Source organism: Phocoena sinus, chromosome 20 (genome assembly GCF_008692025.1).
Source record: "Phocoena sinus isolate mPhoSin1 chromosome 20, mPhoSin1.pri, whole genome shotgun sequence".
NCBI classification, from domain to species: Eukaryota; Metazoa; Chordata; class Mammalia; order Artiodactyla; family Phocoenidae; genus Phocoena; species Phocoena sinus.
In genome coordinates, this window is record NC_045782.1 from 56,989,334 (window position 1) to 57,006,188 (window position 16,855).

Genomic DNA, 16,855 nt, shown 5'->3' on the forward strand with positions numbered 1-16,855 from the left:
GTCCCTCCTGGAAGCAGAGAGAAGTAGCCATTGGGCATAGATCTTGGGCTGCATTGTTTTCTCTTGGTCATGATTTTGGGTCAGTTGGATTTCATTTGCCAAAGGATGGAGTGCGGGTCTGGCGTCTCTCTTGCAGAGATCCATAGGACAATCTAGTAAGTCTAGTAAAACAAAAACAAGAGCTGCTGTGGGGCCCTTCGTGCAGGACTGCAGGGCCGTGTTCCTGACTTCCCAAAAGGCTCTGTGGGTTGCAGCTTGGGATCGGCCTTTCTGGCTTTTAATAGACAGACTGTCAAATACAGTGCCAACCAGTAAAGTTTACATCTTAGGGGTGGAAAGCAGTCATTCTTAAAAATACCAATTACGCGTTTAAAAACGTCTCCCAGTAGACCCCTCCCAAGGGACCAGTTGTTTTGCTTTTGGGTTCTCCTGCCCCTACTCGCTATAGCGGGAGCTTTTCTGTGCCCCCCAAAAGTTGGTGGTCATTTATCTGAAGTCGTATCTTCCGGGAACCAGAGCAGGTCAGATGCAGTGGGCATACATGTGGAATCTAATGGAATCAGCAATTTTGGTAAAAGTCTGTGACTGCTATAAAAGATTAGATTGTTAGATACTTAACTGAAATCAGAGTAGACCTCGAAACCTCTTATATTTACAGAATTTGGATATCGGCATTCAGAAGGTGATCCCTTGCTAAAGAAAACCTGTATCAAATAATACGTACACCATGCAGATCATTTGGAGTTAAAAAAAAAAAAAAATTGGAGACGCTTAAGAACTATAGCACTAGAATGAAAGGTCTGTTTGCTTATTCGGTGCCAGGAAGCCTGGTACAAGCCATTCGTCTTGTCTCCCTCGTAAGGACCAAACGCGTGGAAGTTGGTTTAAACTGCGCCGATTTTTATTTATGTAGAAGGAAGGCTTCCTGCCCGTGACCGTGAGAGTGCCGATCACTGAATGAGCTTCCCCAGAACGGGCGCTAGGCCCTAGCAATTTCGGAGCAGCCCCCGTGTGCGGAGCCGGTGGTAGGGGTCTCGGAGACCATCAGACCCCAGCCCTGCCCTCATGCCTGCAGGCAGAGCGATGGGGTAGCAGGTGGGCTTCTGCACCTCAGTGCACAAGGATCGGGGCCTGAGTGCCCCTGGGATGTTCTTGCAAGAGGGACCATGTTAGTCGTGTCCTCATTGGCAGTGATGGTCCACTGGAGATGCTAAACAGCTTCCTCTCTCTGTCTCTGTTCTGAACGGTCATGCCTGTTGCAAACATCTGTCCAGAATCCTCCTCTCTACCCACATGCCTTCACACCTTCCAGGATCCTGACGGATCTTGGGGTCTCAGCTTCTCCCGGACACGAGCCTAGGTTTGCTCGGATAATCATCCGAGGTTTGCTGGGTCATCGCTACTGGTCTTCTTTTTTAAATATACTGACACTAACCTCGGTATGAGCCCTCTCATCTCCTTGGGATTGACTTTGCTCCAAGCACAATGAGGGAAAAGAGAATTGATCATTTCTGGTCCCTTAGAAAGATGCTGTATTCAGGAAGAGAGTAGCTTTGGTTTCGGTAACAAGCCAGCCTTGACAAGTCTGCATATATTCTGACATTCGTCTTACTCTTGGGACCAAGGGTGTTTACTGACTTTTTCATGGTGATTTAGCAGTCTGTGTTTACAAGTAAGATGAGCCTTAAAAAAAAAAAAGCAACCCGTATACATATCAATACACACATATATTTTTACAAAAAGTATTTTCTGAAACTGCCACCTCGTCTACACCTAAAGAAGACGGGTGACTCTTCCGTGACCACACGCGAGGGTCGGCCTGTGGACAGACAGGTGGGAAAGCTCTGCCGGGCCCAGCCTGCCCCCGCCGACCCCGTGTGCGCACAGGTCTGCTGACCGTGCAGCCGGCCCGTCAGCCCCTTCCCGGAAGGAGTAAGGCCGTTCTGTTTTGATTTCGGTAGATAATCTTGTGCCGTGGCGATCAGAAGGGCAGAACGAAGCAGTCATGGTGAACAGCAGGACCGCCCCTCTGTCAGGCAGTTTTGGAGACGACCAGGAAGGTGGATGCAAGGCATGCGGTTGTGTGAGCAGAATGGGGGTCAGGAACCCGGGACGCGGTTTGCTGCCCAGCAGGCTCGTCTCAGCCCCGGTGGCCGGTGGGTGCGGGAGCTGCTGCGAATCCACATCCTGCCGTTGCTGAAAGTGTGTCCCAGCCAGAGCGTCCACATGGACGAACCATCTTGGTCTATATAACCCTAATTTTATTTAACAAAGAGCATCCTTTCGAAAGCATATGCTGCGTAAAAATGTACTTATAGGAGAATCTCTCTGAACTGTATTTCTTGTATATGCGACATAGAGAGAGAGGCTATTTTAGCCAGGCAAAAGGTTTGTGCAGTGATTGGAATAAATCATTTATGACCTTTCAGTCCCATTTAGGACACTGATAATAAAACCATGGCAATGCACTTTTGAGGCTTTAAAACTTTACTTCTTTGTGGTTTCTGAAAGCAGGAAGCATCCCTAAAATCTTTAAAATACAGCCGTTTGACCTGTCGCACGGGGTGGTGGCAGGTGGGCAGGGCTGCGGGCTTCTGCGGCCTGGAAGCAGCTCTCACCTTGGCAGGTCTGCAGCCCCCTGGGGAGCTTCCCAGACACGGAGCGCCTCAGGCCCCCCCCAGCCCACCCGGTCAGAGTCCGCATGGTCACAAGCTCCCAGGTGATCTGTGCGCCTGTGAAAGACGGAGGTGCTGCTCTAGATGCCAGCCGGGATGAGCCTCTGTTCAAATGACGGGCAAAACTGGGTGCATTAAAAAAAAAAGGCAACTAGAACATATCGAGTGCCTGCTTGGTGTCACGTCGCGTGCCAGACAGGCACTTGCACGTATCACCTGTTTCCTCCTCAAGATCAGCTTGCGAGTTACGTTAAACAACTGCCCAAGTTCAAAGCTGGGGCTGGGACCTGGTCTGACTCCTGACTCCACAGCCCAGGTGCCTTTTCTTACAGCTCGGGCTCGGCATGCCCTCAAGCTGGCACGTGGAAGGGACAGCGGGGGACGCGGAGTGGTGGCTTCAAAACAAACTTCTGAGCCTTATTTTTAAAGCACACGTCACTGCGAAGTGGGCAAAACCGCAGTCGGCATGTGAACCCGCCCGTCTCGCTTCCCGGTGTTTCCGTCACGCGGCCTGGCAGCGGCAGGCGGTTTGGTGGGGATTACAGCAGGGGGTCACGGAAGGGTCCTGACTGTAATCCGCTCGGGAGGTGTTGTCGCCGGCAATGTCTTCAAGGACCTCCGAGAGAGCCGCTCTGACCTCGGGCAGCACCCTCTGGTACTCGGCACTACCCCGGTCCAGAGGCGCAGCTTCTGCGGCATCGTCATCCAGGTTGAAGATGAGGGGAGGCTCGTGGTGCCACTCGGGGCCGACGCTGCCATCACAGGCTCTGGCCCCACCTGGAGCGGGTGACAACAGAGACCCCGTCAAGCCCAGCACCGGATTACAAGTGAGTGCAAACATATCAGGACTCCAGTGTTCCAGTGACCGCTCTCCCTGCCACTGAGACACTGACTCAAGTTTCCTTCCCCTCTACCCTCTGGGAGTAAATGTGATGTGTCTTTTGAAAATTGATTTCTTGAGTCCACAGGACACTCAATTTGGCAAATTAGGCAGGGAGGCCAGGGAAGTCGTTTCACTTCGGGCTGCAGTTCAGTTTCTTGTCTGAGTCAGAATCTGCCTGAAGACGGGCGACGAAAGCGTTTGGAGCGATGGCAGCCTCCTTGGCTGTTAACGATTCAGATGACTTTTTTTTTTTGCCCCCTTTTCCGTACAAAAAGTAGTTAGGGCTTCTGACAGGAATGAACACAATATAATTATATCAACAAAAGGAATTCAGGCAGAGGACAGCCCTGGGACACACAGGCAATCCTGAACACTTCCTTTGCCTCTGGTCTCCTTAGCAGGGAAACATGAACAAGGTAGCCATTTACCAGCCACTCGGGGAAGCAGAGCCCTGAGGTGTGAGAGAATTTTTTCCACCGGCTCCTCCTACAGGATGGAACACTCGACAGCATCCTTATGAAAAGCACAGCTGTGTGATGAGGCTGGTCCAGCTGACAACTTTCTATCCCACCCTCCGCTACAAGCTGAGCGCCTGAAGCCCAAGGGCAACTCAGTAAAAGCAAATCTCCACGAAGGAGCCACAGTCACACCACGGGAGGACGCAGCTTTCATTCTGGGCCAATCTGAACAGAAACGTAAAATGTGAACCACTGAGAGGGAAGAATGGGCGGATCGCACAGCCTTTCGGAAGCCCCCTGTCGACGCTGCTCCTCCTGGGATGGATTTGTTTGTCCAACGAAAAGGAAGAGTCGTTGCCTAGTGTTTGGAGTTGAAGTTGGCTCTTCTTTGCCAATAAACAGAGGTGACGTGAGCTTTGGCAATCAGTCAAGCGAAGGTGGGGACTGACTCCTCTTATAAAAATTAAAGGCTTCCGCTTAAGGGAATAATGGAGTAGCTCACATAAAACTCATCCTCCCATAGATGACAATTTTCAGTTCTAGGCAACATACAGAAAAAAAACAACCAATTGAAGGCACCAGAAAATCATCCATGCAGGCAGAAAGGAATTTGATTTTTGAGAGCAGGAGGCCGCACGGGGTGGGGTCTGTGTTTAAGTGTTTTCCCCTGGGGACACCCCCCTACCCACCCACTCAGAGCAGCGTGGAGCAGCTAAAGCCCCAGGAGGGGGCTGTGGTCTCTTTGGCTTGAGGTGTCAGGGAACAGAGTTCAGAGCTGCCACCACAGATGCAAACTGGTGGGCAAAGTCCTGGGAAGGAGAGAGCTGGAGAGGGGAAGGCTTAAAGTCTGCAAATAAACTCCCTTCAGAACCTTGGCTGACCCCTGAACTGGGCATGCACAGATTCTAGCAACAGCTACAAGTCTGAAGAGCTCAGCACGCATGTCTGTGCTACCCAGTGCAGGGAAGGTAGAATTTAGAGTGTGAATTCTGTTAAGTTAGAAAGGCTTGGTAAACACTTCATATTTTCCATTGAAGTCCCAAAAGGTTCATGCTAGGAGTAAAGGCTGTATCCTGGAATGAAGGCGTTTACCTAAGATTAAGGATAAAATCCAACAGAGCCCAGTTCTGACAAAGCATAAAATCAAGCCTCCTCAAGTCTAAGGGGATTAGGCAGTAATTAAGTGCCCATGAGAACTGAAGTCAACACTCCTCAGACTGAAAGTCAGAATCTCTACAGTGCATCACACACAAGGTCCAGTTTTTAAAAACTACTCAGTAGGAAACTTCTAGTCTCTGGTCCAGCATTTGGAGCTCTGGAAGTCAGCCCTCCATCCTAACAAGTAAAAAGCTGAACAAACTACAAAGTCAATGACTTCTGAGATCCACCAGAGAAGTGAGGTCACAGGGCAAACCTCTGCTCCCCGAACTGGAGACAGACAGGTGAGAAGACAGAGAAGCACAACATACCAGAGCAGAAACCCACAAGCGGACATCTCTGGGAACCAGTGCCCTGGTAGGAAAACCCGAACTGTGATGAACGAACGGCGGGAGGCTCAGTGTGGATGAGTTTAAGAGTTAAAAACCCCCTGGGGGTCGGAGTCCTCTTTTAGATGAAAATCCTAAGAAAAAAGAAAAAAATAAACGCCAGTGATCAAAAGCACTGTGACAGAAATAAGAATAAGAATGCCTTTGATGGGCTCGTTCGTAGATTCCACGGCTGAGGACAGAATCTCTGAGCTTGAGGATATCTCAAAAGAAGCTTCCAAAGTTGAAAAGCAAAGAGGGAAAAAAATCTGCAAAACGCAGAGCAGAATATCCAAGAACTGTGAGGAAACTACAAAAAGTGTAACGGGAACACTAGAAAGAGAAGAATGAGTGAAAGGAATAGAAGAAATCTATGCAACTATAAGGACTGAGATTTCCTCCAAATTCATGTCAGACACCAAACCGCAGATCAAGGAAGCTCAGAGACCCCGAGAAAGACCCTGTCGAGAGAACAAGAAGTCAAGCCACGACTCAAAGAAAATATCCCACGAGGCACATCTGATAAAGGGCTGTTATCCGAAATGCACAAAGAACTCTTAAATCTCAACAATCAGGATGATGAGAATGAGAACCTGAACAGACACCTCAGCAAAGAAGATACACAGTTAGCAGACAAGCATACGAAAGGGTGCTCAATGCTGTACGTCATCAGTAGTTGCAAATTAAATCACAAGACCCCACGACACACCTAGCAGAGTGGCCAAAATGGAAAACAGTGGCAACGCCGAATGCCGGTGAGGGTGTGCAGCAGGGACTGTCATCACTGCCGGCGGGGACGCTGAACAGTGCAGCTGCTTTGGAAGACACCTTGGTGTTTTCTTACAGAATTAAATACACTCTAACCGTACGATCTAGCAGTCACACTTCTTGTTATTTATTCAAATGAGTGAATGTCCACAAAAAGACCTCCATGTGGATGTTTATAGCATAATTGTCAAAACATTTACTCCTAATTGGGAAGACTTGGAAGCAAGCAAGATTTTCTTCAGTGGGTGAATGGATAAATAAACTGTGGTACGTCCAGGCAATCGAATATTATTCAGCTTTGAAAACAAATAAGCTCAAGCCATGAAAAGAAGAGCCTTAAAGTGGTATTTTAGTCACAGCCTAGGCTGCCATAGCAAAGTACCATAGACCGGGTGGCTTAAATCGTAGAAATTTATCTTCTCACAGCTCTGGAGGCTAGAAGTCCAAGATCAAGGTTCTTGAAAATGTGGTTTCTGGCGAGGGTTCTCTTCCTTGGCTTGCAGACAATAGAGATACAAAAAACCCTCGATACGTACTAGCAAACTGATTTCAGCAGCTTATAAAAAGGATTACACACCATGTCCAAGTGGAATTTATCCCATGGATGCAAGGTTGGTTCAACATAGGAGAATCAGTCAGTGTAAAGCAATGTATATTCATAGAACAAAAGACCAAAAAATGATCATCTCAGTAGATGCAGAAAAAGCATTTGACAAAATCCCACACTCTGTCATGATATAAACACGCAAGAAACTAGGAATAAAAAGGAACTTCCTCAACCTGATAAAAATTATCTGTGAGAAACCCAGAGCTAACATCACACTTAGTGAGGAAAGACTGAAAGCTTTCCCCCTAAGATTAAGAACAAGACATGAATGTCCACTGTCACCACTTCTATTCAACATTGTACTGGAGGTTCCAGCCACAGAAATTAGTCAAGAACCAGAAACAGGAGGCATCCAGACTGGGGAGGAAAAAGTAAAACCACCTCTATTTGTTGATGAAATGATCTTATGTAGAGAAAAGCAAATAGTCAAAACTCGCCAGTTAAAAGGCAGAGCCTTATCAAACTGGATGAAAAAGCAAGATTCCTTTCCTTCCTGCCTACAGAGACGCATTTTAAATATAAAAGCAGTTGAGTTGAAAGGAACAAAATAGATATATCACACGAACAGTAAGCACAGGAAACCGGAGTGGCTATGTAACATCAGACAAAACACACTTCACGATGTGGAGTACCAAGATAACGAGGGATACTTCACGATATGGAGTACCAAGATAACGAGGGATACTTCACGATATGGAGTACCAAGATAACGAGGGATACTTCACGATATGGAGTACCAAGATAACGAGGGATACTTCACGATATGGAGTACCAAGATAACGAGGGATACTTCACGATGCGGAGTACCAAGATAACGAGGGATACTTCACGATGCGGAGTACCAAGATAACGAGGGATACTTCACGATGCGGAGTACCAAGATAACGAGGGATACTTCACGATGCGGAGTACCAAGATAACGAGGGATACTTCACGATGCGGAGTACCAAGATAACGAGGGATACTTCACGATGCGGAGTACCAAGATAACGAGGGATACTTCACGATGCGGAGTACCAAGATAACGAGGGATACTTCACGATGCGGAGTACCAAGATAACGAGGGATACTTCACGATGCGGAGTACCAAGATAACGAGGGATACTTCACGATGCGGAGTACCAAGATAACGAGGGATACTTCACGATGCGGAGTACCAAGATAACGAGGGATACTTCACGATGCGGAGTACCAAGATAACGAGGGATACTTCACGATGCGGAGTACCAAGATAACGAGGGATACTTCACGATGTGGAGTACCAAGATAACGAGGGATACTTCACGATGTGGAGTACCAAGATAACGAGGGATACTTCACGATGTGGAGTACCAAGATAACGAGGGATACTTCACGATGTGGAGTACCAAGATAACGAGGGATACTTCACGATGTGGAGTACCAAGATAACGAGGGATACTTCACGATGTGGAGTACCAAGATAACGAGGGATACTTCACGATGTGGAGTACCAAGATAACGAGGGATACTTCACAAGGATCCAGAGTCCGATTTTAAGGAAGACAAAACTAAAGGGAAAGATAGACAATCTACATCCTAAATGGAGATTTTTAAAACGCTTCTCTCAATAATTGATAGAACAACTAGACAAAAAGCCGGGAGGGATATAGGTGATCTAGACAGCTATCAACACCTCCACCTGATTGAAATTTATGGAACATTATACACAAGAACTTCAGAATACACATTTGCTTCACTTCCACATGGTGTGTTCACCAAGATAGATCATCTGCAAGGCCATAAAATAAGTCTCAATAAGTTTCAAAAGATTGAAAACTTTCAGAGTATGTTTTCTGATCACAATAAAATTAAATTAGAAATGACAAAGATAAGAGAGCTAAAAAAAGGCCCCCAAAATTTGGAAATTAAGCAACAGCTTTCTAAATGACCTATGAGTCAAGGAAGAAATTAGACAAGGTACTAGAAAATATTTCCAACTAGATAATGAAAGTAAAACATAGAATTTGGGAGATACAGATAAAGCAATGCTTAAAGGGAAAACTGTAGCTATAAACGCTTATATTTGAACATGAGAAAGGTTTAAACTTAATTATATAAATGTCCTCTTTAGTAAACTAGAATAAGGAGAGTAAAGTAAGTAAAGAAGGAATGGAAATAAAAGCAGGAATCATGACATAGAAAACGATAAAGGAAATTAACAGAGCTAAAAGTTGCTTCATTAAAGATTAATTAAAAGGATAATGAGGAAATATTATGAACAAGTTTAGGCCAGTAAATTTGACAACTCAGATGAAACGGACAAATTATTTTAACAACTTACCAAAGCTGATACAAGAGGAAATTAAAAATCTGAATAGCCCTATACCTATTAAAGAAATTAAATTGATAACCAAGAACTTTTCCATCAAGAAACCTCCAGATCCAAAGAGTTTCACAGATGAATTCAATCGACGTGAAAGAAATAATACCAATCTCCCATAGCCCCTTCCAGAAAACAGAGAAAGGAACACTTCCCAACTCATTTCCCAAGGTTAGCAAAACCCTGATACCTAACCCCGACACAGACATTGCAGGAAAGGAAAATTATAGACAAAATCTTGGCAGATCAAATCCATCAATATATAAAAAGAAGAATACATCACAATTGAGTTTATCCAGGAATGTAAAGTTGACCTAACATTTGAAAACCAATCGATGTAATTCACAGCATTAAGAGGGTCCTTATGCAAGTATATACATTTATAGGAACTCATCAGATCGTGCCGTTTAGGTCTGTGGCTTTCACTGTGTGTAAAGTTTCCCTCAATTACTCTTTTGAAAAAGGAAAAAGCAGTAAGATCACTTCATTCTAGGCCACACAGCGAAACAGACTCGCTGCCTCTTAAAGCTCCTCCTAGGACACGACCTCAGAAATCACAGCCTCATCATAGAGGGACACACACCTCTTTCTCCAATCTAATGCAGTAGATGTCAGTTCACCTCACTTATCCCAAAGCAGTTTTATGTAATTAGCATGCAGATTTTCAGGGACGGGGGTGGGGAAAAGGAGGAATCAGAGCACATCCGGGCTTCATCCTGTTTCATCCTACTTCATCCCATCTGTTGAGATTTCCATTCTTCCCTTGCTAACTTTCCTGGGAGTTTGGTGATGCCTCAGAAGAACAGACCTCCCCTGGGTATCACAATTCCTGTCTGACTGTGATCCCTTCAAACAGTCCTATCACTTCATAGTAGCGTTTATGATCCCAGCGTCACGATGACAAGGGCTTTCTGGCTGGGTTATGACTTCTGAAATTAACTCAGCCTGGAGAAACCATACCTCTGAGATAGGGTAATGTAAGGGCTGGCATCTGGACACTTTCCATCTGAAAGAATAACAAACATCTCACTGGTTTGCATTTTAGGTCTTGGAAAGTCGAAGATTCTTGTGGCGTTTTTAGTATCTTTCAAGTGATGAACTCAAAGAACTTGTTTTGGTTTTATGCCACATTTTCTTTGGGGGTCACTTATTCATCCTCAGGGCAAATAAATTTTTGTTCTTTATTATCTAATTCTTTGGAAAGCTCTAACTTTAAATAACTGAATCAGGACTTCCCTGGTGGCGCAGTGGTTAAGAATCCGCCTGCCAACGCAGGGGACACAGGTTCGAGCCCTGGTCCGGGAAGATCCCACATGCCGCGGAGCAACCAAGCCTGTGCGCCGCAACTACTGAGCCTGAGCTCTAGAGACCGAGAGCCACAACTGCTGAAGCCCATGCGCTTAGAGCCCCTGCTCCGCAACAAGAGAAGCCACCCCATGAGAAGCCCGCGCACCACAACGAAGAGTAACGCCTGCTTGCCGCAACTAGAGAAAGCCCGCGCGTAGCAATGAAGACCCAACGCAGCCAAAAATAAATAAATTAGATAAATAAATAAATTCATTTTTAAAAAAAGAAATTGAGTTAAAAAAAAATAACTGAATCAAATTGGAATCCACACCAGATCCCAGATTTGGGTGAGGGTTTTTTTTAGGGGGGGTGGCGCGTGGGGGGGAGCTTGTCTTTCATTCATTAAAAAAAAGTGTTAGGGTTCCTCAGATGCAAGATTCTGTGCCGAGCATGTCAAGACAACAACGATTAAAGAGCTTACAGAGGCTGAGCTTAGAGAGCTTAAAGCTACTAGAAGAAAGAAAAGATGCACTTAAATAACTGGCGTGTATGGCAGAATGTGGTAAGTACCGGAGTTCTCCAAGTCCTACCAGCTGGGAGGATGAGAAGCAGTTCTCAATCCAGGTGGCCTTAAGAGCCGAGAGGGAGTTTAACCTGGAGGCCCAGGAGAAGGACCATCGCTCTTGGAGAACTAAGACTAGGAAAGTACAGGGACCCAGGGTGGAGGGGGTCCGAATTCACTTGGAAGCAAAAAGCCACTGCAAGACTTTGAGAACCATGCTATCACCCTTCTAAAATATACGTTTAAGATGGTCACAGGGTGAGCCAAGTAGGAGAGAGGCTTGGTTTTGCTAAACAGACCTCTAACATCTATTTTCCGAAACAGTGTCTTGCTTGAAAATATCTCCAAGCTCCCACTGAATGTTCAGCCAGACTGGCATTGAAAGCATAACCGTGGGATGAAATGTTTTTCACGTGAAAAAGTGGACAGTGTGGATGTGCTGGACCAGCTCTGAGCTGGCTGGAGATCTAGGCGAACGGCAGAAAGGCCTTATTAGCGTACCTGCAGGTGCAGAGGGCCTGGGCAGGGCCCTCGCGTGTTAAGCCCTCCTCCTGGGCCCGGGTTTGGGGCGGCACCATCGGAGATGCTGAGAGCACCCTGAGAGGGGGCAGCCCACATCATCCTGGAAACTTGAGCGAGAGTCCGGGTGGGACAGGGCCCCTCAGTAACTCACCGGTGATGAAGAAGGCCTTGTACCGCTCCACGCGGACAGTCTGAAGGGCTCCGTCCTCTCCGGCCGCCCCACTGTTGGGGTGAAACAGCACCTGGGAAAGGGGGGCAGGGCTTACAAACAAGAAAACCATGCTAGAGGCTCCCTGGAAAGCATTCCTTCCTTTTTTCTTTTTTTTTTGGCTGTGCTGTGCGGCACGTGGGATCTTAGTTCCACTGGAAGCGCAGAGTCTTAACCACTGGACCGCCAGGGAAGTCTCAGCATTACTTTCTTTGTCGTGGTCCCTGTTCCCCATCACCCACCAAACCCACCCTCTGACACCCAGCCCAGCCCCAAACACAGACACAGGCCTGTGGTCTACACCATCCAACTCCCGGGAGCCTGTGTGAGAGAGCTCTTTTGCTGGTCAACTAATCGGAGTGGATTACAGCTCTGCTTGGATTCCTAGGCCCAGTACTAGCCATGTCATCTGCAGGGTCCAGTGCAAGATGAGAATGAGAGAAACCTTGTCCAAAAAGTAAGAATTTCAACTGTAGAGCACAAGGAATTATAATAAATATCCTGTGATAAACCAGAATGGAAAAGAACATGAAAAAGAACGTATATGTGTGTAACCGAATCCCCGTGCTGTGCAGAAGTTAACCCAACATTGTACATCAACTATCCTTCAGCAAAATAAATTTCCTTTTCTAAAAAAATTTTTCTTCATTTATTTTTGGCTGCGTTGGGTCTTCGTTGCTGCACGCGGGCTTTCTCTAGTTGCGGTGAGCGGGGGGCTACTCATCATTGCGGTGCGTGGGCTTCTCATGGCGGTGGCTTCTCTTGTTGTGGAGCACAGGCTCTAGGTGCATGGGTTTCAGTAGTTGTGGCACATGGGCTCAGTAGTCATAGCTCACGGGCTCAGTAGTTGCGGCTCGCAGGCTCTAGAGCGCGGGCTCAGTAGTTGTGGCGCACGGGCTTAGTTGCTCCACGGCATGTGAGATCTTCCCGGACCAGGGCTCGAACCCACGTCCCCTGCCTTGGCAGGAGGATTCTTAACCACTGTGCCACCGGGGAAGTCCCAAAATAAATTTCTTAAAAAGCTATTTTCTTTTAATTACTTACCCCCCCACCCACACACAAAAAATTAAGAATTTCAAGGTGGCCACAGCACATGTGCTTTAAAGCAAGCACAGGGTCCTTCTAAGTGCGGGTCCCTCTGTGACAGCAGGGGTCACCCACCCAGGAGGCTGGCCCCTGCCTGAGCCCCACCCCTCAGGGTCAAGACGGGGCCTGGGAACTGCATGTTTTAGAAATATTCCCAGGGAGCCTGACACAGATCGGTGGTGATCCTTGGATCTCTTAGAAAAACAGCTTCTTCAGCATCCAGTCAACTCTCCAACTCTCACGTGAGGGCGTCTCCGTGTGACTTCTCCAGAACCGTGCACGGCCTTCCCTCCAAACACAGACCACCTTTGACTCCATCCTACCACACTCAGACCGAGCAAGTCATCAATGAATGGAATCACCCTCCAACTCCACGCTTCCACTGCAGGGGGCACGGGTTCGATCCCTGGTCGGGGAACTAAGGTCCTGCAAGCCAAGTGGCGTGCCCCCCCACCCCCCGGCAAAAATAAAAAGAATACCCTTCAGAATGGAAACACCTAGTTCAGGGTTCCCAAGGACAAGGTTTGATAGAAAATAAATGAGCAGCATCCTTGGCAAGTTGGTGGCTTTGGGCTGGAAACGTGAGACCACCTTGGTATGAATCATGACCGATATATATCACTGGAAAGGCGCTTATGTGATTCAAAGTTTCCATGGAGCTAAAAAAAAAAAAAAAAAAATGAGAAACATCTGTTGGAGCGGTAAACAGCTGTCCCCCCAAGTTTCCCGGCTCTGAAAGGATGCCAGCGAGGGTGGGGCTCCTCCCACACCTGCTGCTTCCGTGCTCTCGTGACAGGGCCTGCCAGGTCCCCAGCCGGCGTGATGACAGCAGGCTCCTTCCAAACAGGAAGAGAAGTCGTAACTCAAAACCCTCACTTCTTCCAACCCTGAAGGAAGCCAAGCCTCTCACCACAGGAGGCTGTTTTGTTTCCTTCTGGAGAGGGCAGGAAGTGGGGGACTTGGGAAATCTATTGTCAACAGATCTAGGATGTACTCAGACATCCAGGAGAGGGGAGCCCAGGCCCGCAGGTTCGAGCCATTGACATTATGGCTCAATAACAGAAACAGAAATTCCGTAAGCGGCGGCTGCCGTGTGCAGGACATTCATTTGGTGTCACCAGGCGCCACTTCCAGAATCCAAGAGCAAGCAAAATGGCTCGCTCTCGGGAGGGCGGATGGATCTTGGAGAACTCGTATGTGCCCTGCTTTTCCCCTCTGAGCAGACTGATGATGGCGTTCTTGTTTATATCAACATAGGAAGGAGGCTGGCAAATTTACACATGAATCACAGCTGAAGACATTTCCTCTCCAGAGGACACCCGGTCCGAATTGCAAAGATAACTTTATCTTCTGCAAACACGTTGCATCTTCTTGGTTGCGTTTCTTACCTGTTTGCTTTGTTTTCTTTTGTTTTGCTTTTCCAACCAGGGAGCGTCTCCTTACCTCTCTGGAGGCTGGTGCCTGGGTAGCCTCCCCAGAAGGAGGGGTCTCCCACCCCTTCGGGTCTGGGTGCACAGACCCAGGTCTCCAAAAGCCGTCAGCCTCGCGCCAGCCGCTCCAGACAGCATCTTTTGCCACTAGGGGGCCTCCCTTATCCCTAAGAGAAGTGATCCGCGGTGCAGAGACCAAGACCCGACTTCCGTTTCTACAATGTATGGTCTCCAGGGATGGACCAAGCATTGTATGACTACACAGCCCCAGACTGGTCGTGACAGGACGGATGCAGAGCCATTAAGAAGCCTTCCCTCGGCTGACAACTTCTGGACTTGGTCATGGCAACCTGGGGCTGAGGTAGGACTTGACCAGCAGTGATGCTGCAACCTCCAAATTCCATCCGGGAAGCAGGCGAGCCTAGAGTGGGACGCTTGTCCCCAGGCCGTGCACCCTCTCCTGCCCGCTCCCCTCTCCCCCTTTGTGGTTGCCCTCGTTGCCTGGACACAGACCCCTCTAGATCAGAAGCAGAAGGGTCTGCAGGTGCAGGAATACACGGCATGGCATCAGCGACCCTAGCTGTCCATGAAGTGGGTGGTGAGACCGCTCACAGCAGGAAGACCTATAGCCCAGCATCTGCCTGTAAACCTCTCAACGCAGGACCTGGGGAGGGTGCCAGGGCTTACGTGGCCCTAGGTTGCTTCAGCTCTTCGACTTTCCGTTACTCGCTTGCAAAATAGGGAAGAACCCAACCGCTGAGACTTTTTGCATATTGTTTTGAGATGACGGTCTAGGAGTTACTTTGAGCTCCTTGAAACTGGAATGGTTTTCTAAACCAACCCCATACTCGAATCTTGTAAGCCCAGCGTATACCTAAGGGTGAACACAGCTGTGTTTATTAACATATATATGTGTATGCTGTGGGAACTAATCAATATATTCTAATTTGAGTATTAAGGAATGTTCCAAACAGGTGGCGATGTTTAAACCTAACCTTTAAGGCTGTTATACACAGTTGGATGCCCCAGAATGACACGGTGCCTTGCACGTGATAGTTACTCAGTAAATGATTACTGAATACCAAAACCAAAACAAGGGACTTCCCTGGCGGTCCAGTGGTTAAGACTGCACGCTTCAACTCTGGGGGCGCCAGGTTTGATCCCTGGTCGGGGAACTAAGATCCTGTACGCTGCACCAAAACCCAAAGGCAAAAAGCTCGCGAATACATGCACGTGTGTGTGTACCCACGTGTATATGTGCGCATAGGTATGTACATTTCTACAGTCACTCATACATTTTTCCCTCCTGGCCCTCCATCAGCAGACTCGAGACAACGTACTCCGGTCTCCGCAGCGGCTGAATCTGGGGCCAGCGGCGGCCTACGTTGAGCTCTAAGGTGTCTGGACTAACGCTGCAGGAGCCCAGCCCTCTGGGGCGCTGGGCCGGGCCCACAGGTGCCAGCGCCCGCGTGCCTCTACCCTGGAAGGTGCCACCAGAGCTCTGGGCGAACGGCGAGTGGCAGCTGTCCCCTCCCGGGACACGGGGTAGCCCACACACAGCACACGTCCCCACGAAAACCCCAGCCGGTGTTGCGGCTCGTATCTGCCTCTCCTGCCGGTCCCTGGGCCCAGCCCCCTGGGAGCCCAGACCAGCAACCGCGAAGCCCTGAAGCGGGGCCTCCGTGGGTGCGCGGAGAGCGGCAGCTTGAGAAAGGCGGCGAGCCCTCCGCCGTCTGGAAACGGAAGTTCCGCGCCCGGGAGCTCGCCTCCCCCCTGTGGACGGACAGCGTCAAGGCGCCCCCAGTCCTTGAAGCGCTTCCTGGTGACCCCGATCATTCTGTGCGCGGCCGTGGTCATAAACACGCGGGAGCATCTCTCCGCTGACGTCGTCGATAACCCCCCAGGGTCACATACTGCGAACTCCCAGCCAGAGGCGGAAGCCACCTTCCTGCTTGGCTGTCCTGCGGGAGCAGGGCTCGGCCTGGAAGGGTCTGCAGCTCCAGGGGGTCGGATAGGCCGGGAGCAGCCGTCCTGCTCTAGAGGCCACTCCGAGCATCGTCAAGAAGCCCTGGTGCCCGCTCAGGACCAGTGTGCCGGCCGTGGGGAAGGGCAGCTTCAGGAACTGCCCCAGGACATTTGACTCACTTCCGTGTGACCCGCGGTAAAGCCAGAAATAAACCCTTTTGATGTGTGGGTCCCTAACTGAGGAGCCGGGCTCACGGGGCCTTCCAGAAAGAGCTCCGGGTTCCGCCGGCCTCCTTCCTCCTCCCCCTTCCTCTTCCTTTTGGCAAAAGTAAAACACGCAGAAAGGCAGGGAAAGGCCATCCGGCCTGACATTTCCTGGCTGTCGCTGCCACCGAGTGCTTCACAGCACCCCGAAGAGGGGACCCTGGGGGCTGGAGAGCCGTGTGTGTGCTGAGCCCTCGAGGACCGGCCCTGCCACCCAGGGCATCTTTCCTTCATTTGTTTATTCATCCAGTCCTCGTTTACTGCACGCTGGCC

The 16,855-nt window shown here is 48.8% G+C and overlaps 2 protein-coding genes across 22 annotated transcripts in view; one reads left to right on the plus strand and one right to left on the minus strand.

Annotated features, from left to right (window-relative positions):
* Window positions 1–10,822, plus strand: part of WIPI1 (WD repeat domain, phosphoinositide interacting 1) — a 38,351-nt gene extending 27,529 nt beyond the window's left edge. For 2 of the 3 annotated variants that reach the window (XM_032617944.1, XM_032617945.1), the window contains one exon: window positions 1,962–2,490. In XM_032617944.1, coding sequence (XP_032473835.1) covers window positions 1,962–2,200 — 239 coding nt within the window. In that variant the 3' untranslated portion in view covers window positions 2,201–2,490. Of the gene's footprint in view, window positions 1–1,961; window positions 2,491–10,303 lie in introns of those variants that run through there. The other variant, XM_032617946.1, reaches the window with a different exon arrangement.
* The window catches only part of ARSG (arylsulfatase G), a 146,846-nt gene that overhangs the window by 21,326 nt on the left and 108,665 nt on the right, over window positions 1–16,855 (minus strand). For 13 of the 19 annotated variants that reach the window (XM_032617924.1, XM_032617939.1, XM_032617938.1 and 10 more), the window contains 2 exons: window positions 11,781–11,871; window positions 1,615–3,452 (listed from right to left, as the gene is read on the minus strand). In XM_032617924.1, coding sequence (XP_032473815.1) covers window positions 3,178–3,452; window positions 11,781–11,871 — 366 coding nt within the window. In that variant the 3' untranslated portion in view covers window positions 1,615–3,177. Of the gene's footprint in view, window positions 1–1,614; window positions 10,265–11,780; window positions 11,872–16,855 lie in introns of those variants that run through there. The other 6 variants (XM_032617943.1, XM_032617935.1, XM_032617940.1 and 3 more) reach the window with 5 other exon arrangements.